The 22,987-nt window shown below is 51.8% G+C and overlaps 7 protein-coding genes across 7 annotated transcripts; 4 read left to right on the top strand and 3 right to left on the bottom strand.

Annotated features, from left to right (window-relative positions):
* Positions 1-579: 579 nt before the first annotated feature.
* Positions 580-1,468, top strand: J7T55_011465 (uncharacterized protein; the record flags this gene model as incomplete). Its single annotated transcript, XM_053134778.1, has 4 exons — positions 580-781; positions 838-906; positions 1,270-1,280; positions 1,361-1,468. The coding sequence occupies 4 exons, from the start codon at positions 580-582 to the stop codon at positions 1,466-1,468; spliced, it is 390 nt and encodes a 129-aa protein (XP_052999274.1).
* Positions 1,469-2,360: 892 nt separating this feature from the next.
* On the top strand, positions 2,361-3,530 carry J7T55_011464 (uncharacterized protein; the record flags this gene model as incomplete). Its single annotated transcript, XM_053134767.1, has 5 exons — positions 2,361-2,364; positions 2,427-2,503; positions 2,553-2,696; positions 2,830-2,928; positions 3,243-3,530. The coding sequence occupies 5 exons, from the start codon at positions 2,361-2,363 to the stop codon at positions 3,528-3,530; spliced, it is 612 nt and encodes a 203-aa protein (XP_052999273.1).
* A 1,123-nt stretch (positions 3,531-4,653) lies between these two features.
* Positions 4,654-6,561, bottom strand: J7T55_011463 (het domain-containing protein; the record flags this gene model as incomplete). Its single annotated transcript, XM_053134755.1, has 1 exon — positions 4,654-6,561. One exon carries the CDS (start codon positions 6,559-6,561, stop codon positions 4,654-4,656), a length of 1,908 nt encoding a protein of 635 aa, XP_052999272.1.
* A 5,875-nt stretch (positions 6,562-12,436) lies between these two features.
* On the top strand, positions 12,437-13,407 carry J7T55_011462 (cutinase precursor; the record flags this gene model as incomplete). The annotated part of the gene is made up of 4 exons (XM_053134744.1): positions 12,437-12,671; positions 12,773-12,969; positions 13,035-13,158; positions 13,226-13,407. The coding sequence occupies 4 exons, from the start codon at positions 12,437-12,439 to the stop codon at positions 13,405-13,407; spliced, it is 738 nt and encodes a 245-aa protein (XP_052999271.1).
* Positions 13,408-13,705: 298 nt separating this feature from the next.
* On the bottom strand, positions 13,706-15,765 carry J7T55_011461 (multicopper oxidase; the record flags this gene model as incomplete). Its single annotated transcript, XM_053134733.1, has 4 exons — positions 13,706-13,871; positions 13,950-14,126; positions 14,207-15,091; positions 15,173-15,765. 4 exons carry the CDS (start codon positions 15,763-15,765, stop codon positions 13,706-13,708), a joined length of 1,821 nt encoding a protein of 606 aa, XP_052999270.1.
* Positions 15,766-18,130: 2,365 nt separating this feature from the next.
* J7T55_011460 (mitochondrial genome maintenance protein Mgr2) lies at positions 18,131-18,724 on the bottom strand (the record flags this gene model as incomplete). Its single annotated transcript, XM_053134722.1, has 5 exons — positions 18,131-18,266; positions 18,328-18,418; positions 18,477-18,506; positions 18,579-18,605; positions 18,673-18,724. The coding sequence occupies 5 exons, from the start codon at positions 18,722-18,724 to the stop codon at positions 18,131-18,133; spliced, it is 336 nt and encodes a 111-aa protein (XP_052999269.1).
* A 1,182-nt stretch (positions 18,725-19,906) lies between these two features.
* J7T55_011459 (FHA domain-containing protein) lies at positions 19,907-22,246 on the top strand (the record flags this gene model as incomplete). Its single annotated transcript, XM_053134711.1, has 2 exons — positions 19,907-21,022; positions 21,080-22,246. 2 exons carry the CDS (start codon positions 19,907-19,909, stop codon positions 22,244-22,246), a joined length of 2,283 nt encoding a protein of 760 aa, XP_052999268.1.
* Positions 22,247-22,987: the final 741 nt, after the last annotated feature.

Genomic DNA, 22,987 nt, shown 5'->3' with positions numbered 1-22,987 from the left:
GTCCTTGGGCCTGGTCTGGGTGCTGAATAAACTGCCAGGTATTGTGACCTCCCAGCAGGGAAATCAAGACGAATAGCTCCCAGGGGCCCGAAGGGGCTTTCCACCTGGTTTTTGAAAGTCTTTAAGAAGCTTATTACGTTGAAATTGATTATCATTGGTTGTTTATATTTGAAGGGAGGTAGCCAAGCAGTTGTCTCCAGTCTTTAGTTGCCGGGCTCTTCTGACCAAAGAATCGGGCCTTCACAAAAACGTCGATCTTTTCGTTGAGCGTATTCGGAGGTTCGGTGGAGGGCCTGGAGGTGTCAGTCTGCCCATGTGGACTGATTGGTTGTGTGTGGATACCTCTGCTGACACTGCATACAATCGGGAGTTGAACGCCCTCGAAGACAGCAAGTTTCTCTTAGATTCTGAATTCCTCGAAACTTTACAGGCCACAGAATACTGACAAAGTGGTTCTTAGTGAGAAATCCGCCATACCTCGATCTATTAGCCGGATTCAGCAAAATCATGGCCTTGCTTCAAATGTCCTCGTGTTTTCCCCTCTTCAGCCCTTTTAAATACTCCATGCTGTTCACTAAAATGAAACCTCTCGTACTAGAGATCACAGCCGTCAGCAGCTTGAAACGTGTATCAGACGACAAGGTGCAGTTGAAAACCTCGACTTCTTCGAACAGCTTATTCCAGAGGATCGGGAGCCGCCTAAAGACCCCAAGGAGATGCACCACCTTGAACAAGTTTCAGGCCAGCTTCTCGCCGCAGGTTATGAAGCTCCAGCTCCGCGGTAGGTCCATTACGAAAATAAAATGCATTGCTCATTGGGCGACTTCCTGAGGCTAGAGAAGTCGGGCTGCACTGATTTCGAGACAACACCCTTGAGTTATGTCTCGCGAGTCATATTCTACTTGTGTGAGTATTAATTGATTTACAAACTTGAAGGCTCTACACCACACTTTACTATTTGCTGGACACACCTGCTACCCTGGAGACCTTGATCCAGGAAATCAGGGCTGCCTTCCCTGGCTACAACGAGATCACGGCCAGCCGAGCTGCAGAGTTGCCATATCTGACAGCCTGTTGAAAGGGGTCGTCAGTCCCGGGGCCATTGTTGACAGCTGGCGTGGTCTGTCAATAGCTCGTTTGCAATGTAACGCAGCCCCCGTGACTTCCACCATCCGCTAAGTTTCCGACCTGAGCGCTGGTTATCGGCAGAGCATCCTCGCTACGATCCAAAATATGATAACGATGTTTGTCAGATTTCCTGCCGTTTAGCCAGGGGCTACGTATGTGCACAGGCAAGGAGATCGCATAGTGGGAGGGCAGATTGTTCTCTGGAAAGCTACTGTGTGCATTTGATTTGCAGCTGGTTTCCGGGCAGAAGATTGATCTTGACAGGGATCTGAAGAGTTGGGGCATGTTCGAGAAGCCAACCTCCAATGTCAACTTCGTCTCGGCGTTGCGGGATTGCTAGCCCACAGGCTCTGTCCTGTTGCCGTTGCAGAACGTGCCACGCCCAGACGGAACTTGATTAGGTCCAGAGGTGTAGCTCGGACGAACTTGGGGGCAGACCTTCACGCCAGTACCTACTTATCAAAAAGCCACTATTTTGAGAATTCCCAGGGAAGCCATGTCATGACGTCTGTTCCGGTGACCAACTGATAGGGACGTTGCATGTGCACAGAGTAGTAGGCGCTTGCGGCTGCGCCGCACGATTAGCGTGCTATTGGGGGCCATCGACCAGTCAATTATGTTTTATTCTGGTCTGTAAACTTCATCTTATCGTCTCATTACTGGCATCTCCTCATCAACTTTCAATAGGATCATCAATTATAGTTCCTGGTCCTGTTTGCGGCACTGATGCACACACTCTTGCACATCGGCACTCTATTTGTCGATTTGTGACCTACTTGAGTCCCATCATTGGAGCTCTTATTAGTCTCCTTTCGACGACGAGATTCTCAGCAGCCCTGCCTGTGTCTCGAGAGAGAAGACTCATCCATCCAAACTCGTGCAGCCGATACCCATCTTTCAGTGGAGAGCCAAATGCTAACATGGCATTCGAATTATGGAAAAGCTCTACGCAGCTGGCACATTTTATTGTTGCCATCATATTTACTCCTCTTGGCATCACAGTGACTTTGCTTCGTTTTTATGCAACCAAACGTGCAAGACGGAAGGCGGGCTTCGAGGACTGGAGTAAGTGGCTGAACCTTTGAACTGAATCTCATCAAAACGAAATGTCATAGTCGCAAGAAGTTTGAATGGTTGTAGCTTTGAAAATATTATTTTGAGAGACACTAATTTTTGATAAAGTGGCTGCATTGGCGACTTTCTTTTTTGTTCTTGTTGACTTCACCAACTTGATGGGTAAGTCCTGTTCCCGTTAGCTCTGATATTGTCAATGGGACTGACTTTTGCGCCGCAAATAGCCATTTCTATTCTTAATGGGCGTCCAATTGCAGTCGAGCTTGATGAAAGTCTCTCCGATTACAAGCGCATGCGTCAAGTATGTGCCTCTATTGATACTCTGCTATTGGTTGACTCACCAGTGCTAGTGGGATATGGCTTCTCTCTACTTCTACTTTTTCCACACGCTTTTTGTCAAGTTCAGTGTCCTTGGTCTCTGTTATCGAATATTCGGCGTCAATAGACCCTATCGAATCTGGATTTACGTCATTGGAGGTGCCCAAACAGTTTTGGTGTTGTGCGCCTGTATCTTTCAGGCCCTCCAATGCCGACCCATTGCCAAATATTTCGACGCCAACTTACGAGGTACCTGCACGGATGAAGGGACTGTCATAGTCGGAGGCGAGTTGCCAAACTCGCTCATAGATTCGCAATGGTGGCACTGGTGATGGTCATGATTCGACCTCGCCAAATGCGCCCTGCTACAAAGTGGAGATTGAGGTTTCTTTTTGGCATCGGTTCGCTGTAAGTGCTTGTTCCCTTCAGTTTCATGTGCAATCTGTTGACCATTGTCAAGTGTTGGCGTGATAGGGTTTATTAAAATTGCCATCACTTATTCCACAAGCGAGTTATGTGAGTCTCCGCTGACAACTCAAACATTTGTCGTCCCAATCAGTAGCTTGGCTGACTCCATGTGTTAAAATGCAGACTCTTTCAGCATGCTCGCCATTTGGAGTGCCGTACAAATGTTTGTTTCTTTGCTTTGTTGCTGTCTTCCCGTCTTTAATTCCCTTTTGCCTGGCCGTACGCCTCATTTCTGGACTCGGCTCACTTCAAAGCTGGCTAGCGCCGCGGCGCTGGGCCGGACCTCACGAGAACGAGCAACAGCGTATCTGATGAAGCGGTCAAGCAAAGAAAGTGGAGGCAATCTAAATGAGATGGACGGCCCCTACGACAGCTTCGAGCAGTCCAGGGACGACAAATCGATTGATAAAGACCTTGTTCATCCACAACCAAGCTACTACAACCACACAGAAGCATATGCCTTCACAAATTACCCAAGCCAGACAGGGCCACAGACAGACCCGAGCGGCATTCATGTTCAAAGGCAATTCGACATGGTGTAGCTGAAAGGCCTGGTTGGGAATACGAGCTACTCTGGAGGAGCATTAGTAACAGTGACCAAGCGTGCTGACTGGGGCTTGCACACACTTTACAAATGAATAACTTGGAAAAATACCTCGAGTGTTGGCTGCTACTGTGTCATGCTTGGGACGGCAGAGGAAAATAGAATGTGTTGGAACGAATAGGCGGAAGTGCGTGAATGGGAGTGTTGGACTCTCAATTGTGACCACAATGCGCAAACTGCTGTGAAAAACTCAGAAGATTGCGGTGAAGGCTATATCTGTAGTGTTCGGGGACGCCATCGACCGCCAAGTTCTGCATGAAGACATGAAAAGAAAACAATTTTTGGTGAATGGGTTTCTTTCTGATATTTTTTCCAATGCATCTCGCATTCAATAAACGCCTTGTGAAATTCTTGATATAGTTTGGATGGTTTTCAAGATCACTCGTACAATATGCACAATATTGTTTGGTTTTCTAACCGTGAAAGTAATTGCAATTAAAACTCTATTAAAATTTGTAAGCTCATGTAATATTACATTCTTAATAAAATATATTAATGAACCTCTTCTTTAAATTATAAACTTGATAATCTTAGCGGCTTTATCTAAAGCTTTACAGTATGTATTAACCTATTTGATGCTACTAATGATTCAAATATTAATCTTGTTTTTTCTAATAGCGTTGCTTATTCACAACGCTTTTTTTTCGTAGAGGCAAAGCGCAACATCCTTAACTTTAGCCTTGTTTCGTACCTGAAGCACTTAACTTGGGAACGCGTGCTAAAAAATGGGGCTCGTGAAGATAGATAGCTTTTCAACGCCCTTCCTCTTGAGCAGCATTCCGCTTGTAAAACTCTACATGCACAGGAACTCGCGGCCCTCACCCGCATAGCAAACTTACTCCTCCCACTCGGCGGCCGCCTTACTGAGAAGCTCCTTCTTCTTGCCCTTATCTATGTGCGACTCTCTAGTAGATCTGACTAGGTTTGGCGACTGCTAAATCATGCTATTCCATTTCGCTGTATTGTTCTTATACCGACGCTTAGGGGATCGGCCATCGCTCTTTTGTATAGATATTTGAAAGGGAACGGTGGAGGAAGAACATCTGGAAGCACGCGCACCTTCATTGAGAATGATCTAGTGTGTCAACCCTTGACGTGCCAGATGATACAAAAAAAGAACTCATAGAGCTCTCGTCTGCATCTTCATCATCGCACGTGTTGTCCTGACTGTCGTCTTCCTCAACTTCGACAAAATCTTCATCACTCTCGTCAGCCACGTCTCCGTCTTCAAAGAGCGGCCTTGGGTGTGGCGAGTCCTCGGACCCAGAGAGTAAGGCAGCTCTGAGGTCAGTTCCCCCTTCGCTGGGCAGCTGCCCGCCAACCGAGACATAGAGTGATTCGTCAGGAGTGTGAGCTTGCAACTCCTCGCTCCCATCCATCCAAGCCTCCAACCGCAGATACTGATGGACCTCTTCTGCGGTAACACCTCGTTCTCCACGCTTTTGTCTCTCGGTTTGTTCCATCGCGTATATGAGAAAATCATGCATTTCGTCCACAAAGTGGACATTGCAGCGCCAAACTTCTTTCCCACCTAGCGTAGAAACAACACTAAAGAACAGGTACAAGTCATGGTCTTGAGGCGACTTGAAGTATATACGTAACAACCCGGACGTCAAAAGGGCGCTGCCACCATCAAAAGCCGGAAGTCTCAAAATGGCCGTGTTAGCGTCAAACACTCCTGGAGGATGACTTTCTATATCGTAGCCCATTGACCCCAATGGCATTCCGTGTCTTCCAGGATAAAGAAGCTGTCGAGCCGTAGGGTGGACAAAAAGCATTATACCATGTTTGAAGCGGCGCTTGGGCAGGTTCAGAAATGGCAAATCGACATCAATGTGAGGGACGTGCCTGGACCGAATCACTAAGTCATGGCCTTCCCGCCTGTCCGTCGCATCTGCGGAGAGCATCGTTGGAGACTCGAAGAACCTAGATCTGTGTAATATGTTTGTTGCTGTCCTTCTCTGTGTCGCACGCTGCATGGCGATACAAGCCCTTGTATCACCTATTCCGTTGGACAGTCCCGCATCGAGAACGACAAATATCTGCGTCAATGTATATATAAGTGGAAGGTGGATCGAAAGACCAAGATTCGTCATGGGATACGGCAAGGGGTTCTCCCATGCATCAATAGGTATGAAGTCTCCGGACTCGGCAAAAGCCAGCGGTGACGGGGCCAGCATGCTCGTCCAGTCTGAGGGCACGTTTGCTCTCTTATCGCGAGTCCAGCAGAATATCGTGTGGTCGTTGGATGTTTTGATAATCTCTTCCTGCAGTCTGGTAAAAGCTTTGGCGCCCTCTCCATACAGAAGGGGCATATTGACATCGAAGATCCCAAGAAGACAATAGGCCATGTCCTCGACGCGTGTTGTTACCCGCCGCGCAGCCCACGACATCTTCTTCGCAAGACTGATTTGGTGTAATTTGTCCTTCCCGGTTAGAATTGATGTAGGCACCCCAGTTATCCCAGAGATTGTACCGAGCAAAAACTTGTCAGACCTGTGCCCGATCTTCTTCCAGGACTTGGAGTAGAATATGACTGCCCGTGGAGCGATTAGCTCTTGTAGAGTCCATCCACGAGTGAACCACCGACTGCTGCGGAAACGTCGGAGTGAATCGCGCTCTGAAGGCTTGATGTCGGGCACGTCTGATAAGTAGGCATAGCACACGGTTGCCGCGCGATACCATGCGTACATGGAATTGATGGCTTCGCTCAATTCTGCCGAGCTAGTTTTGTCGATGCAGTTGGTGTCAATCCATATCCACTCTACACCGTCTTCTCGGGCTATCGTGCAAGCCCCTTGTACCTTCTTGAAGCCAGACTTGGTGGTCCATGCTGGGTTCAGGTCAAGGAAATCCCGGTAGCTGATCTCCTCGTCCTCGGCCCAGGTATGGCTTAAGATAGCGTACCTGACGGTTTCGGGCCCGTAAAACTCTCTGAACTCTAATGTGATTGTATTGAGCAGCCGCATTGCGCTTTTCTGAGAAGCGGCTCAACGAAGCCGGCTTAGATGCGGTGAAGTGTCATGATACAGTAAGATGGAAAGAAACAGCAGTCTGCGAGAATGCTCAGCCGCAATGTACCATTCTTGCAGGGGTGCCCAGCCCTCACTATTTCTAGTTAGCTCAGGCGCATGCATCCTACAGTCAGTCAGCCAGTACCACACCACGCCACGCGAGAGGACGGCAGCGGCATATCTCTTGCCCATACATGTAAGGTAGAAAGACGATTCTGTCATGCTAAGCTGTTGTCGCAAGTTTGGGCTTCAGAAGTGACCAGACCTATTTCTCGTCGCTGTGGAATGAAATGATTCTTGAGACCTTCTCTATGCGTATAGATGCACGAATCACAGCTGGTGTGGGTCTTCGGGATCTCTGACCCTGGCTCAGTGATTGAACGGCAGTGGAACTAGGGTACCATATCTGAGGCATAACCTATCCCTGTGAGACGACCTCTCCAATGTCAAAAGCTCATCATCGCCTGAGAAAATAGGAAAAGAGACCTCCGGAGAGGGAGCTGGGCAGTAACATTGAAGTCGGTCTTTCTTGATCCCCTCTCCTATTGTAGGTCCCACGCGAAGTTTCCAAAACCGTGCTGTGCTATTGTGGGGATCCTCAGCCGCAACGACCGCGCCCGGACGCGCTTCTCAGCGACGCGCTATTGAGAAACTCTGGGCACCAGCAACAAGATACCATCACAGCAACTGCATGTTATGCAAAAGTTTCGTGTGCTTTGTTACCGTGCATGCATGTTGACTCGTATAAGTACGTATTTGTCCATGGGTATTCTACACTGATGGCATGTGTAGTCGCGGGCATTGTCAAGTCAACGCAGAGGCGCCTGTCCCCCCAAAACATTGAAGCGTTGCAAATTTGCAATCATGGCATGCTAACTTATGTCGTAAGTTGAATTTTTAGAATGTCAGATTCTCGTATTTTTAGCGTCTTCCGGCCCTAATCGGCTACATTGAAACCGAAGAATAAGTACACGTTGGCGCGCCAACCCGTGGGGCATCGTTCACGAGATCGAGGCGTTCGTGTCTAACTGATCGGGTGCTCCACAGTCTGCGTTGACGCGTTGGGAAAGCATCTTATCACCTTCAAGCTCCACCAGGTTGCCCGCGAGGGCGCTTTGCAGTCATACAAGTCTCGTGTCTGGTGCCACTACAGCCGTCAAGACGTCCAGCCGGCTTTCGGCCCACCCTCGACAGAGAAAATGTCACAGGGTAAACAGGTGCGAAGACAATGATTCGACCACAAGTACAGAAGATTAATTCAATGTTCTTCCTCCACCCTCACCCCTAGTGCGGCTCCCGGCAGCAATATCCGGGGACCCACCTGTCAACAAGGCCCGGGCCGCATTTGTTGCCAGCATCGGGGCTCAGGTCGTAGTCTGGTTGGGGGAATATGGATAGATATGACATGTCTCCGGTGAGTCGGCGGAAATTAAGAGCGACGGACAGGGAATTGTTGTCACAATGCTGGTCGCCGCTCGCCCACCTCGCTGGCGGGATAAAGCAGATTGGTGATAGCTGCTGGTGAACTAAGAGATTGGCAGGCAAATAACTGAAACGCGCCCAAACGGCGGTGAGCTTTAGATATTTATACCTGATTTCCCTGTTTTGTTTGGGGGCCAACTGCCCGGTGGTGGTGTGGACTCCTCTGCGTCGTGCCCTGACGGTCCCAATCAACGTTGCTGGGATCTACAGCAGATGGGGGCGGAAATGCACGCCATCAGCTGCGGTGAGCACCAACCGACAGATTGTTCAGTGAATGGGCAGGAGAATGTGAGCCTGCTCAGCAGCCCCATCAGAAGCTTGTCGTGCGGATGATGAAACAGTCTTCCGGAAATTGACGCGGTCACAGATCGTTGATCCTCAAATTAGACCCGTCTTATTTCTCGAGATTACAGTGAAAAATCCATCTTCGCGTCGAAGCAGGGCTTTCAGAAAAAGGTGCAAAGCCTAAACCACATTGAAAATAAGGCTGTGGATGACTGGGGTGTCCTTCCACTCGGCAATGGCCTGGTCTGCCTTGAATGAGCCCTCCCCTCCTCTGCAGCCCTTCCATGGTGTGATAGAATTCCTCTGAGCCTGGGTGAATGAAACAAGCTCTAGAAGCTTCCACATCTCGTTTACCGTCGCTAATTTAAATCTGGTTAGAGCATAAGGCAGACCGTTGCAGAGATCTACCTTGTTCTTTGTGTGTTTCCTCAGGAGGCGTACCGCCGTGGCATGGCGTTACAAGATCTGCTAGAGAAAACCCCCAGAGATCATGTGGCGCACTGCCGGCATTTTCTTGCATTTTGTGACAGCTTACCTCTCACTCAATGGCCTAAGGCTTCTGTTAGCCAATGCCATCTGTCCCAAGGTAGTAGCAGGATGCAGCCAACACAACCCTCCTGTCGTCGCAGGGGCGGCACTCCAAATTTGTGGATGTCGCAACCGACAACAAGAAACCCAAAGCGTGAATATTTCAGAGAGTCCCCTTCTCAAACCCGCACACTCACCATGTACTTCTTTGAGAGCGGTCTGCGAATTCGAGGCCGCGTCGAAGATCTTCAGACAGTGAGGGCAGAGCGGAGCCTCCAGCTGTTGCCACGTCAACTACGCGTTCGTTGTGTGAACCTTTCCCAATTTGTAATATCCTTCGATTGCGAACGATGGAATGCCCGGTTGCCTTGTGCCTTATTCTGCCTTGTGCTTCTTTCAGGGGTCGAGTCCTGACCCTGGGGGGCCTGACAAGCGAAGTCGAGTACGGTCTGAGGGGATGTTAATCGCCTAGCTCTGCACTGGATCTCTCTGTAACGTCTATCAGTAAAATTGGTAGGCAGGTTTTGTGTACTGACTTGGCTTTGCATCGGAGTTATATAAGGAGACTGAAAGATCTACCCGAGTTGCGCTTGATCACTTACTCCAACCTCACACTGCTGGTCCTTTGTGATGCTCTGACGACTTCGAGCACCGGCCATAAACAGCAGTAAATCCAGGAATAAGAGAACCCTGTTACAGGCTGTACATTGATCTTTGTCATACCAAAATGCCACGCGAACGGTATTCTGGGACGTCTGGCCCCCAACGCGGCAGCCGCACCAACAGCGGCTCAGAAAGGTCTTCCTTGCCACCCTCCATGTCGCCCCTGGGAAGTCATCCCAGGCCACGGCTGACTGACACTTCATAGGCCTTGCGTGCAGCCTGTCTTTACCGAATATTTCTCGCTATCAGACCACGAAATCCTAGAGCAAGGACGGCAGAAGACTCGCGACGATGCCCATCGCGCCGAGCTAAGAGTGCGCGGGACCGTTGAAGCGAACCCATACATGGCCTTGAAGCCGGCTGACAGGCTGCCTTCGTTCGAGTCTGAACGCGTGCTTGGGCCATCGATCATTGCCCATGCTGGGTCTTCCAAGTATTGTTACCCCTTCCCTGAAGCCCAAGGAACTCTCCCATTCCTGCTAACTCTGGAACCTCTTTCTGCAGAGGCGATGTTATAAAAGACGCTGTCCCGAGCCGAGCTCCGGAAGAGTTCCACGATGAGGACGTAATGGCTTTTGCGCAAATGGGGCGCTCATTCGACGACACCTCGACCCCACACCAAGCCTGCTCTTGTTCGATAGAAGTCTCGGAGGGTATGGATGCGTTGACGATGGATTGTCTTGATCTTTGTCCTCTGCATCCGACAGGAATTGCCAAAGGTGCGGCTCAAGCAGAGAAGAATAGGAGTTGCGGATGCAGAATGATTCAACATCGTTGAATGGAGCGAATATATGTTACGCCTTGTTGTGGATCGGGCAGTAAGGGACAGGATCATGAGGACCTGAACACCCAAAGTGACGCGAATTCGGCTCGACAGTGAATTGGCACAGATGGAGAGCTTCTTGGTGTGGTGCCTGAGAGTATACAAACTAGACTGAGAAGTGTGCACAGAATCCACGGCTGCCATGAGTCCTCCATCGATGTCATCGTGTGCCTCGCCGCATTTTTCGGATCTCGGATGAAGAGTACCTCTGTGCAAGTGTTTTGGGCCTTTCGACGTCGACAAGTTTGGAGCCCTTGCATCACATTATCATCATCATCTGGGGTCTGGGCAACCCACGGCCTAGGGGCATGGCCCCGTAGGGAAGATGCTATTACCTTCAGGTGGTAAGTCGGCGCTGAATGCGAAAGACGTCACAAAGATGAGACATTAATCTTTTTGTTTATACTGGAAGTTGGCCGCACAGAGAGCAGATCCAGCGTCGCAAGGCGAAGAGACTTCTCGTGCCTCATAGTGCTCGCTGTCATGCTTTCTCAACACCCATGTTTGGAGGGTGTTGCCGCAACGAACCTCGGAGACGTATGTCAGGTTTCCAAAAGGTGTCAACTTGATGGAAGAAGGTTGTTCGTCATGGGAGGTAGAACTCGAGTTTCGCGGTGTTGTCTTCCACGGTGTGAAGTCCGTGTCCTCCTGCTTGTGGGCGGGCAAGCATCGAGACGGAACCATCACCCCGACTGTTATCATTCGGTCTTCAACCCCAAAGGCTACTGCAACAATCCCGGAAGGACCTCGGCGCATCGGACTCGCGCGAGTGTATCGAGTCGTCCATAGGTCAGCAAGAGCACACGTGAGTCTTTGAGAGTACCTCAGGCTCTGTTGGGTCCCTCTGGGCTTGCAGTCATGAGGATGTCTGCAGCTCGGATTGGCCAATGCTTCACTGCAGACCGAGGTGCGGACATCACCCCAGGCCCACTGCAACGCTCAATGGACATCGAACGGGCCATTACCACCGAGAGCAGAACGTGGGTCCGCTGTAGTGGAACCCAATGACCCGCCAACTCAAAATCGACCTCACTCGTACATCCGGGGTGTCGTACTACTCTTATGCATCCGAATGTGGGTGTGACGTCCGGGCGGTTGAGGGGAATTGAGTTCACTGTGCCAAGGAACACCATTGACCGACCTTTCTTCCAGAAGGATGCTACAGAAGGATTCGGCATTTGGTACCGCAACTAAGGATGAACTGCCTACAGCGCGAACCATATGTGTACATAGCAGACAGGGAGATCCACAGATTCTGTGACCGCACCCACCCTGTTCAGATCGGCGCAGTCGGCTCCCTGAAACCACCGCGAGCATCATTCTATTCATGGCACAGCACCTGGACCAGGTCAAGTTGCAGTTTAGTGACTCCAGGCGAGTCAAAGGGCCTTACGACAAAAAGGCGCAGATGTAGGTATTGCCTTTGCCTAATCAAGCTCGACCCGGCCGATCATCTCCGCGTCGATTGAACCTCGGCAGGAGATCACTCATGTGTGTAATCGGCCAAGCAGGACGACCAGGAACAGCATCCAATGTTACCAACTCCGCAATGTCGTCCGGCCATGGCAAGCCACTATTGACAAGAGCAGATCACCAGATCGAGTGGAGCCGGGCGGCTGTCACAAAACCCCAACATCGCCGTTACATCTCGTCTGGCACTTCCCCTTGGCAATCTTAAGCCTCACCCAATGGCAAACCGGGTTATCCTGGAGACACTGCCCAAAGGGGCAGGCGAACTGCCCTACCACACCTTGGTCCCCCTACCCAGCTGCGCGCCCGATCTGGGCCGGTGAGTTACCGCTGTGGAGAGGATCATGGGATTCTCCTTAGCATCTGGATGTGTTCAGGATTTTACCGCATGTGGGGCGGGTCGCTGTGGATGGGAGAACGGTCAAGCACATAAAGGGCTCCACTTCCTTCGATATTTCAGTTTGAGCTCACCAAGCTCAGCAAGCGACTGACTCCCTGGCGCCTGAGCGACGCGAGGACTTCTGCAGGCAGTTGGATTACTTCCCTTGTCCGTCCTGTCCAAAAAAAGTCTAAGTCAACATGAGGGCTTCAGCAGTTCTCGCCGCCCTTGCCTCGGTCGGTCTGGCAGTCTCGGCTGCCATACCTGCCACAGATGTCCCTGCCGAAGGCGTGCCTATTTACGAGCTCGACTCATACCCGGACCTGCTCACCTCCACCGAGGCTCCCTCAGACGCAATCCTCGCCGCGGCCGTCTACGCTGGCACGGCCAACGAGCTTACTGACGGGACACCTTGCCGTGCCGTGACCTTGATCTGTACGTATACGCCTGGTGCTCTCACGGTGTTTCATTGCTTGTGAACGACCTTCTTGAGGCTGAGCCTTCGGATTTTGGCACACGTGTCTAACATGCCGCAGACGCCCGAGGGACGACACAGAGTGGCAACATTGGCGCTGCTGGCGATGTCGGCCCCTTGATGATGAACAATTTGTCAACCATCATCGGCGCGAGCAACCTAGCCGTTCAGGGCGTGGACTATGCCGCCGACATCTTCGGGTTCTTGGCGGGTGGTGACGCGAAGGGAAGCCAGACCATGGCAGACCTAGCCACCTTGGTAAGCCCCAGTTGAGAGGTTTCCCACACGAGAGAGCATCATTTTGGTGCTGACCGACGCAATAGGCGAACACCCAGTGCCCTAGCACCAAGATTGTGCTGTCGGGCTACAGCCAGGGTGGTCAGCTTGTGCACAACGCCGCGAACCTCCTGGCATCAAACCAGGCAGTTGTAAATCAAGTTGCTGCTGGTGAGTCTCTGCTGTCTTCCCGCGCTCGCCTTGACCGGTCACTAACCATAGAGTGTCTGGAATGCAGTCCTGATATACGGTGACCCGGACGACGGTGACCCAGTGGGAACCATTCCCAGTTCCAAGGTCAAGATTATTTGCCATGAAGGAGACAATATCTGCGAGGGCGGTATACTGGTGCTTCCACCGCATACGAACTACCAGATCGATGCGAACGCTGGAGCGCAGTTCATAGCTTCAAAAGTGTAGTAATCGCTCAGTCTGTCCTGATGAATACAGTAATACATTATGTGATTATTGTAGAATGATACATCATGTGATACAACACGTCCAGATATGCGCCCTGAGTTATATGATACAAAGGAGGCTAGCCCAGCCGACATCCTCCGTGGTCCAAAAACCGGATGCTTCCCAACGCCTCTGTTTCTGTAAACAAATGGTACAAGAGAAAATCTAACGTGATTTAATACATGGAATAAAGCTTAAGTGTAATATGTACTTGAACACTTTCAGCTGGCCAGAGACAGCCGCGAAGAGAATTTAAAGTTTATACACCGCTGTCGATCTGCTCAGGGATGTCTGTGGCCGTGAACGCGGCCCAGTCCCTGCAAGTCTGTGCGACCTTCTGCGGGATGGGCAGCTTCTTGACCTGGTCCGGCTGGACGAGGAATTGCAGGAAGAATCCGGCAGACGCGTGCCATGCAATGTGGCAGCTGAGATACTGTCAGTCAAGAGTTCGCTTGTGCTGAAGGGCAATCCAGAGACTGATGTCACTGATGGGTGGTACTCACTGGAAAGGCCAGACTCCTGCGTGGTCGGGGTCGAACTGCACCACGATGTACCCATTGGCGCGGACCTGCTGAACGTCACGGCGCTGAGGGTTGTCGGCATTTACAACGACGCCGTTCCAGGTTCCTGCACCCTCGGCCAGAACGTACATGTTATAGCCGTGGAGATGGATAGGGTGACTGTGGATTGAGGTTAGCCTTGGTAATCATAAAAGGAAGTAGATAGAGCAAAGTCCTGAATGGGACCGAGAAAGACTTACGCGGCAGGTGTGTCGTTCTGGACAATCATCCTCACGCTCGAGTTGGTGCCAACATTTCGGATATTCGCCTCAAGGGGGAAGGTGAGGTTGCCAGCGTTGGCCATCAACAGAGGTGGGGCGTTGTAGTCAACTCGACTGGTGACGCCGTCAAACTTCCACAGGGTGTTACCCGACGCGTTCTGGAACAGCTGCACACCATAGGTGTGTGTGTTAGAAGGTGTGGGGGGTGTCATCTTGTACATTGGGGTCGTGATGCTCAGGTCATCGTTGGCACAGGTTCCTGGGTCAGGAATGTTCCATGCCTGCGAGGTTGGCTGCTTGGTGGTGTCTGCTTGGTCGTAGTACAGCGCAGCGACAGCGTTGGGCTGATTCGTCAGGGAGCACGAAGTGATGTTGGAACGGATCCAGAATGCTGACTTGGATGTGCCTGCGTTGGCGGTCACCAGGACATCAGCACGCTGGCCAATTCCAAGAGTGACGACCTTTGTGGAGTATGGGTTAACCTCCACGAAGTCGTTGGCGATGACGGTCATGTTGTGGCCATCGATAGAGAAGCGCTGGACACCTTCGGAACCAGCATTGATGAGGCGAAGGCGATGTGTCTTGCCAGTAGTGAACTTGAACTTGCTGATGCCAGCGTTGTTGGTACACTTGGAAGTGTCTCCCTGTGCAACCTTGGTGCAATCAAAGTTCATCTTGCCGTTGATCAAGTTGTTGTCAGAGAAGACCGGGGGTTGGTTAGGCGTCATCGTCTGCTTTACCAGCTGCAGATAAGAGGGGTGATACCAGTCGGAGAGCAAGACCGGACCAACGTCAATATCGTAGTTCTTCTGGTTCGGCCCGTAGACAACCATGGGACCGAAAACGCCACCAGAGTATTGAGCACTATATGTTGAAAAGATTAGCGTTTGCTCCTATGTCTATATGTTGTCTCTTGTAAGAGAAGAGTTGGGAGCCAATACTGACCTGTAGTGAGAATGATACCAAGAAGTTCCGTAGAGTTCAGCCTTGAACTGGTAGGTATAGCTCTTTCCAGGGGCGATAGGGCATTGGTCTACTCCGGGCACACCGTCCTCCCAAGGCGTTGCGGTCTGAAGGAAGCCATGCCAGTGCAATGCTGTTCCTTCGGCCGCGCCCGTGGAGTCGTCGAGGATGTTGTTGTGGACGGTGACTTGAATAATATCCCCCCAATTGGCCTCAATTGTAGGCCCAGGGAAGGCTCCGTTGACGAGCAGAACAGGTTTCTGGTAGCCATCAGGCGCAATCACACCTCGACTGATAGTGAAATCGTATGAGCGGATTACGCCGGTGTTCGGAGACTGCGTATACGGGCTGGTATTTGTTGGTGTCCTGGTTCCCCAAGGAAACCCATTAGGTAAAGGATTATTGGTCAAGAAGAGTGGGAGCAAGACCGCTTGCAAAGTACCAAAGAGTGATTTTCCATTAGTGGCGGACTGCGACAGAGCTGCCGTGACGCCGAATATCCAGCTGAGGGCTCCACCGATGACGCTGTTGACGACCCCGTTGATAGTGCCGAAGATGTTGCCGAGTAAACTCATCGTGAGTTACAAGTCCAGTCTCAACAAATGTGTTGGAGTGGGTGTATCTCAGGAGTGAAGGGAAGTAAAACGATTGATAAACGAGAGAAAGAGTGAAGTTTGATGTCCGGTCTCCCATGTTGTTGAGGACGTGGAATACAGACACTCTTATATATGCATTGGCATATATCGCGGCCATGCGGCTGCTGGTGATCTATGTGGCCCATCCTGCTCGTGTCCAACATCAACAACGCTACTGATACGATGAGTGTAGTCCCACATGGCCAGTGCCATGGCTTGCGGCTAAGTTGTTTCCTCTTCGGCCGGTGCTGTAGAGCTACTGCGGGACCCGACCGCATGGAAGCCAACTAGAGGCAGAAGAGTCTAGTGAGTGGCAGAGGAGGGAAGCAACATGGGCGAAGGTCAGCACTTGGGCGAAGCCATCCCAGCTGCGCTTTGAGCGCCCACCTATGTGGTCCCCATCTTTCAATGTGGCACCGGGACAAGAATTGTCATTGGGACAAGCAGTACATACTGGGGATAGTCAGGGCTGTTCAATGGCGTCGCACGAGGATAACGGTATGCTGCGAGCCCGTAGCTCGGAAGCTCCCTGAGGTAGGACGGCTCAGAATTGAGCAACCAAACCGGACCAAACCCTTGGGATGCACAGGTAACCATTGCTAGTACTATCACTGTGCCGGCCGATCGAGACTAGTCAGGGGATTTTCCCGAGAGCCAGGTCGCGAGGCCCGTAGCTTGGGCCAGCCGGACCCGAAGCGTGGCCGAGGAGCTTAGGCTGCTTCTCTACCGGTTGAAACACGTTGTCAAAGAAACAAGACTGGGCCCGCTGGGCTAATTCCCAACTTGGCCTACTGCCACGACGCCAGGTCCAGGCCACCAGACGAAAGTTCATCCGTGGACCGGATCCTGGACGGAATGTGGGCTAGCTCATCCCAAAGATCGGATCAAGGTGCATCAAGAGCTCGTAAATCTCGGGTGCAGAGAGGACAAGCAGTCTGGCCTGGGTTCCACAACCTACACCACCAATTTTGAAAGAGATAATCATGCGCCATGTTGGTGATGCCTACAGAGAGCCAAGATTTGTTGCCCTCTTCCTTGGCTGAGCTCAAGTAGAGCCGAGGATCAATAGTAAGATAAAGAAATCCTCATAGTGATAGCGTAGGGCGCAAAGCTGAGCCGCTTGTAGAAGAAGTTCAGCTTCCCGAGTGGCGTCCGGCTGAGGGCACAGGGACCAAGATAGCTAACATTGGCCCAGGAGTGTCCCTGCATGCAGCCCATTCTCCTCGTACAAGCATACGAGATGTTTCTATTCTCAATGTCATTGCCATCGGTTGTGCATACCCGAGTGTTGGGAGACCTGATCGGACTTGCTTGGTCGGGGCACCCGGTAGACGGATGAGATGGGTTGAACAAGCGTCGATTATGGCGGCAACCGGCAGGACATCGACCGTGCTCAAGGCACAGAATGGCTCTAAGTTCGGCGCAGCGTCCTGTGAGCTTGGGCCACGAGGTCCGAGGACTCTGGAATCAGGCATCCGGCAGCTCCAAATCGGCTCACACAGGCCACACGAGACTTAGCTGCAGAGTAAGGAGATGGCTCCCCTGGCAAAATAGAGTATCCATGTGCAAGATAGCGCGAGACTATTTGCAAATCACAGGCGTGGTCAAACACCGAAGCTAGCACTGTCCGACTGCAGGATCGTCCGTGCTTTCAACAACATCCAGGCACGCATCCCAATATAACAAGTCGGTCCTCGGTGCAGCCTAGTTAAGCGCGGCATCTTCCACGCTGCTCGTCGGTTGAAGAATATGCCGTTGTTGGCTCCTACGTCTTGTTGCTGACGTCAAAGCAGCGTTGTTGTCGGGTCCTTGATGTGGGCCAGGAGACAGATGGTGAGTCCAGCAATGCAATAATCAATGCAGGAGATAGGGGAGAACGAGCATCCTCAAGCCCACCTGCTGCGCCGTGGATCTCTCGACCCAACCGCTGACATTCCGGAATATCTCAACGCCACCTAGGCCCTAGCACAGCTCCAGTAGAAGATGAGACTTGTTGATTTTCAGCACGGACTGTTCATCTGCTCTCAGTGGCGACCTTTCGAATCAGGAGTATCGAAAGCTCACTCTCGCTCTTCCATGCTGTTCGTGATGGAATTGATCACCAGATATCTGTGGTATTACATTCAGGGTGGACAACCTGATAGGAATGAGTTCTTATTGCCGCCCAGAAAACACTGCGAATAACTCCATGTCCAAACGCCACCCTTGCTTGTGGGGATACACGATTTGCATCGTTGAATGCCCGAAAGACACGTCCCAGTGTGGGATCTGGCTGTCGAGATTGTTGCGGCTTCTCTTTTCTCTCTTATTGTTCGCGTCTTGGAAAAGGGGCTCGGTGGGCTGCCGCCATGATTATAGGACTCCGGCGCGAGTTCCAGTAGGCTTGCTGGACGATAGGAGAGGCGTCGGAGCGGATGACGCTGCCGATCGACATGAAGAAGCTGCGGGAAAATATGTAATGAGCCAGTGTCCCTTGCCCCGCCAGCGATGAACAACACTCACCCAAAGGTAGCTCCTGACGCTCCCATATACTGGCCCAGTGTCCTCATAATGCCGTTGGGTCCTGCGCCATACCGGAAGATACTAACGGTTCCTGAGGCTCGGGTCAGGGTGCTGATCCGAACAGTGGGGAGAGTCTTGTCTTGCCGTACCATATATGAAGCCGATGATGACGCCGACGGCTATTGAGCTTCATTAGATTACGTGCTTCGATCACTGGAGGACCATTTGGTCCCTGGGGCACCAAGACCTACTGCCGCCCATCATAGCACCCATCTTCACTATTACACCGAAGTCAGTTAGCACAGCGCAGGACGGCGCAGAGTGAAAGGTTGGAGAAGAGCATACTCTTGTCCACGTTGGACGGCCCAGCGTGGGCGGTGTTGACCGGTACAGGCATATTGTGCTGTGTGGTAGAGCCAAAGAACTGACAAGTGGAATCGCGCACACGGTCCGTCTGGGAGGAGAAGGGACTCGAATCAAAAGTTCGTTATCCAAACAAAAGCTCCCTCCGTCACACGGCAGTCGGGTGACGAAAACACTCCACCTCTTTGGCGCCCAGCTACTGTACATTTCCCCACCTGGAGAGCTCCTCCTGCCACCGATAACGGTTAGCGCAGCTCCAGGTTCGAGCACGGGCCAGCTCATCCCCTGGGCAGGCAGGCAAAGACAGTGAGCGGCCTGGGTCACGTGCTCAGCGGCCTGGGTGCTGTTCCTGTCATTTTCCCTGCTGCTGATGCTGTCCAGTGAGCCAAACTGTACAGAGTCAAGCTCTCATTGCTGCAGATAATTTATACGTAGTATGTTTCTTCTTCTTATTCTGATCCAGTTCAATCTCCGGTGATATAAAATTTTCCCTCCTTGTGTCGGTGGTGTTTTTTTGCTGCGTCACACTCACCAAGTGCGGAAGCTGTTCGGGGGGCGTAGTGGGACACCCCTGTCCGTCCTTCTGGCCCAGAGAAGACAGTCAAGTCCTACAGCAGGGCGGCGCTAAGCGCCAAGCGAGACAACCAAACAGGAGACTGGCACGACTGGCCCAGAGCCACTGCAGAGGCTGGACTTTGTTCACTCTAGAGGCTGAATCCTGATCCTGACTTTTGGAAATCATCAACTTGTCTCCATCAACGCCAGCCATTTGCGCCCACTGCCAATCGCTCAGTACGTCTAGCTGCCCTCTGCTGACTTTTCCGGCCCTTTTGCCGTCGCCGTCGACGTGTCTGCAAGCCGCCTCCAGCTGCCTCAGGCCCGAGTCGCCTTGCGCCCTGCATCAAGTTGTGCCGATGACCTCGGGGCTAACATCTCCACTTTGACGACATTAGCAATCTACCGTGCCATTTCATCCCATCGAGGCTCCTCATCACAACCAGCCACCCAGACCACACGAATGATATCCACGCCTGGCAACAGCAGGCACCGACCAGCACCTCGCTGAGCTTCTTGCCCCCTACGTCAGCGGCCGCGACCCATACATGGTGTCAGATTGGGGCCAGACGACACCCGCGGCGCCTGGGAACACGCTTCTTGCGACACCTACAATCGTCTACCTCTTCTCTGTACCGAGAACCCTGACCAGTCCTTCCTCATGACTGCAGTTGCTAGCCCTCCCAGTTTTTCGAACATCAACCGGCCGGCATGGGGGATTAACGGCGGTGGTGGCCAGTCCTTGAACTCGATGAATTCCGAAGACGTCAGAGGCGTTCTGATGCCTCGAAAGTCTATCCCTCGCAACAACTCATCCTCGTCCGTGTCTTCCAGCGCGTCTAGCTCTTCTACATCAACAGCTGTTAGCACAAATGGTCAGACCAACGGCGTCGCGCAGTCTCCGGCCGGAGATCTAGGTGGCTGGCCCAACACTGCACCACGCAAGAGACCTCAAGGGAAAGGGCAGTGGAACGGAGCCAGGCTGGAGGGAGGGACAGAGCTAGGCAGAATGCCACAGGCACGCCCTCAGATGGCCAATGGCCTGAACGGGGCTGCACCAATGTCTCCATCGCCATTGCTACAGTCTCCTGGACAGTTGGCCCCTCAGAGGCCCCTCACAGACACGATACCGGGCGGGCAGCCCGTGCTCTATCTACTGTCTCTCAACGGTACATTTGAGCGAAAGACGATCCAGGTTCCCTTCTACCCCGAGACCTTGCGCGTCGGCCGGCAAACAAATAACAAAACGGTTCCAACCCCTATGAATGGATTCTTCGACAGTAAGGTGCTGTCAAGACAACATGCGGAGATATGGGCGGACAGGCAGGGAAAGATATGGATTCGCGACGTCAAGTCGTCAAACGGTACTTTTGTGAACGGAACACGGCTATCCCCCGAAAATCGCGAATCGGAGCCTCACGAACTCCAGTCGTCTGACCATCTCGAGCTGGGAATCGACATCGTGAGCGAGGACCAGAAGTCTGTGGTACATCATAAAGTAGCGGCCAAGGTTGAACATGCCGGATTTCTCAATCCCTCAAACAACCTCCTGGACATGAATTTTGGAGACTTGGATCCGGCAAATGGGGGAATGATGATGCCCCAGCCTGGGCTACCATTCCGGACCAGGACCGGCAGTCAAGCTTCAGTGGGCACAAACGGACGGATGGCTGGGGGCGCACATATGATGAATGCCCAGTCTGCTGGCGTGGCATTCAATAATCGCACCTTTATGAACAACAGCTTTTCAACGGAGCTTATTGTAAAAAAGCTGAGGGTAAGTCTCTACAAAACAGCGCAATCTTTGTTAGTTGCAATAACTAACGCCTCATAGAACGAAATGCGAAACGCGCGGCAGCAAGCTCAAGACCTGTCTCGTACCAGCAAGTTTTTGGATGCATTGTTGTCCAACGAGGACATCAAAAATCAAGAGAAACCCGAACTACCAGAACCTGTGAAGCCGCCAGTAGTCAATGGCAACGCGCATTCGTTCCGCTCCGATGGAAAGACTCGATTTTCTGACCCTCCGGCACCCCCACCACAACAACCCCTCCCCGAAAAGCCTGACGTCGCGAGATCCCAGGGTGATGTGCCATCTTTGAAACGCGCGACAACCGAGCGGCCGAAATCAGGCCCATCGAGCGCATCACCGATTCGCCAAGATAATCTGAGTCAAATCATACAGTTGACAGAGGCACTGAATAGTGCCAAACGGGAAATCGACAATCAGACCTCAAAAATGAGAGATCTAGAAGACATGTTGCAGAGAGAGAGGCAGGCGCGGGAAGCAGCAGAAGAACTTGCCAAGCGACTGGAAGATGACGCTCACTCACGTATGAACGGATCCGCGAAACCACAAATCGAGGATTCCACATTGGCAGAAGCATTCGAACCCCCTGCGGAGCACACAAATAATGACAATAAATCGTCTGAAGAGCCTCAGACAACGATACCACCGGAAGCCAGTGAACACAAGACGGATTCCCTGCAGTCACAGATCGACAATATGTTGTCAGAGATGAAAGGCTTGCGAGAGCAGGTCGACAACTACAAGAAGCAAGCAGAGCAGGCTACATCGGAACGGGATGCGGACCGCAAGACGTTGGCCGAGATGGTACAGCAGATCCGTCAGCGGGATGAGGAGACTGCAGCCCTCAAGGCAGCAGCTCGAGCCCGGACGCGATCCAGATCAAACGGGAGGGAACGCAGCGCGACTGTCACAGCCAGAGAGCCAAGCAGAGGTCGATCCGTCGCCAATCGCGCCGATGGGACTTCGGCGTCCCTCGCTAGTATTGACGAAGACGTATTGGATGATAAGCCCACGCTCTCTAGGGCCAACACCATCACGCCGACGCCGAGATCGCCGTCGAAACGCGCGGTCTCGGACCAGGCGATCATGGAGAGCATTCCGTACGCCTCAATGATGGGTGTGGTGTTGCTGGGAATGGGTCTCATGGCCTACATCAACGGGTGGCAACCACAGCCTCGCCTTGATCGGTGAGATTGGTGTGTGAAGACGACATTACTTCCGGACCCATTGTACATGTTCCTGACTTCGCGTGGCATGTCAAGCCTATTCTCCGTTTCTTATACCCTGCATACCATTTACGACATACAACGACGAACAGCTTTTCTTTGTTTACCATTCGGCCTACGAGTTTCCTCACCAGTGCAAATAATCAACATTTCGACTACTGCTCCAGAATAGGACAGCCAACCTCTCGTTCAACCTGTATCATTGAGTAATAGCATGGCATTGGGATCATTACGCCAGGCCCTCGAGCGACTCAGCAATAGCCGGGATGGAACTAGACCTTTTTGTGTTGCGTCATGGTCTATCTTCATCGGGTTGACGAGTGTGTGTGGCCTTTACTTTTCTTCCGTCTTTCCTTCTCTTCACGGCGAAGCGACTCCAGCAGGTTCTCTTGATGTACAAGTTTTGGCTCTCAAGGCAGGGTCAGGTTTTGCCTGAAAGGTTATGAAAAGGGGCAAACGGGGCACGCAATGAGTGATATGAGGGACCTTGATTTCCATCTGTTTACTGTCAAGCTTAATAGAACTGCATTGGGGTCCGGGTAGGGCATTGCTGGTATGTTTGACTAAATGCTTAGATGAAAGTGAATACAAGATATGCTTTCATCCTCAATATAAGCTTTCCAAGGCACTCGGTGTCAAAGTAATCGATAGTGTGGTGACTGCACCGCAGAAGGAAGTCCTCCTTTGACGCCAACACATATGTACG

This window comes from Diaporthe amygdali, assembly GCF_026229845.1.
Source record: "Diaporthe amygdali strain CAA958 chromosome Unknown NODE_2_length_3802984_cov_64_841326, whole genome shotgun sequence".
Lineage (NCBI taxonomy): Eukaryota > Fungi > Ascomycota > Sordariomycetes > Diaporthales > Diaporthaceae > Diaporthe > Diaporthe amygdali.
This window is presented reverse-complemented; position numbering and strand designations above follow the sequence as displayed.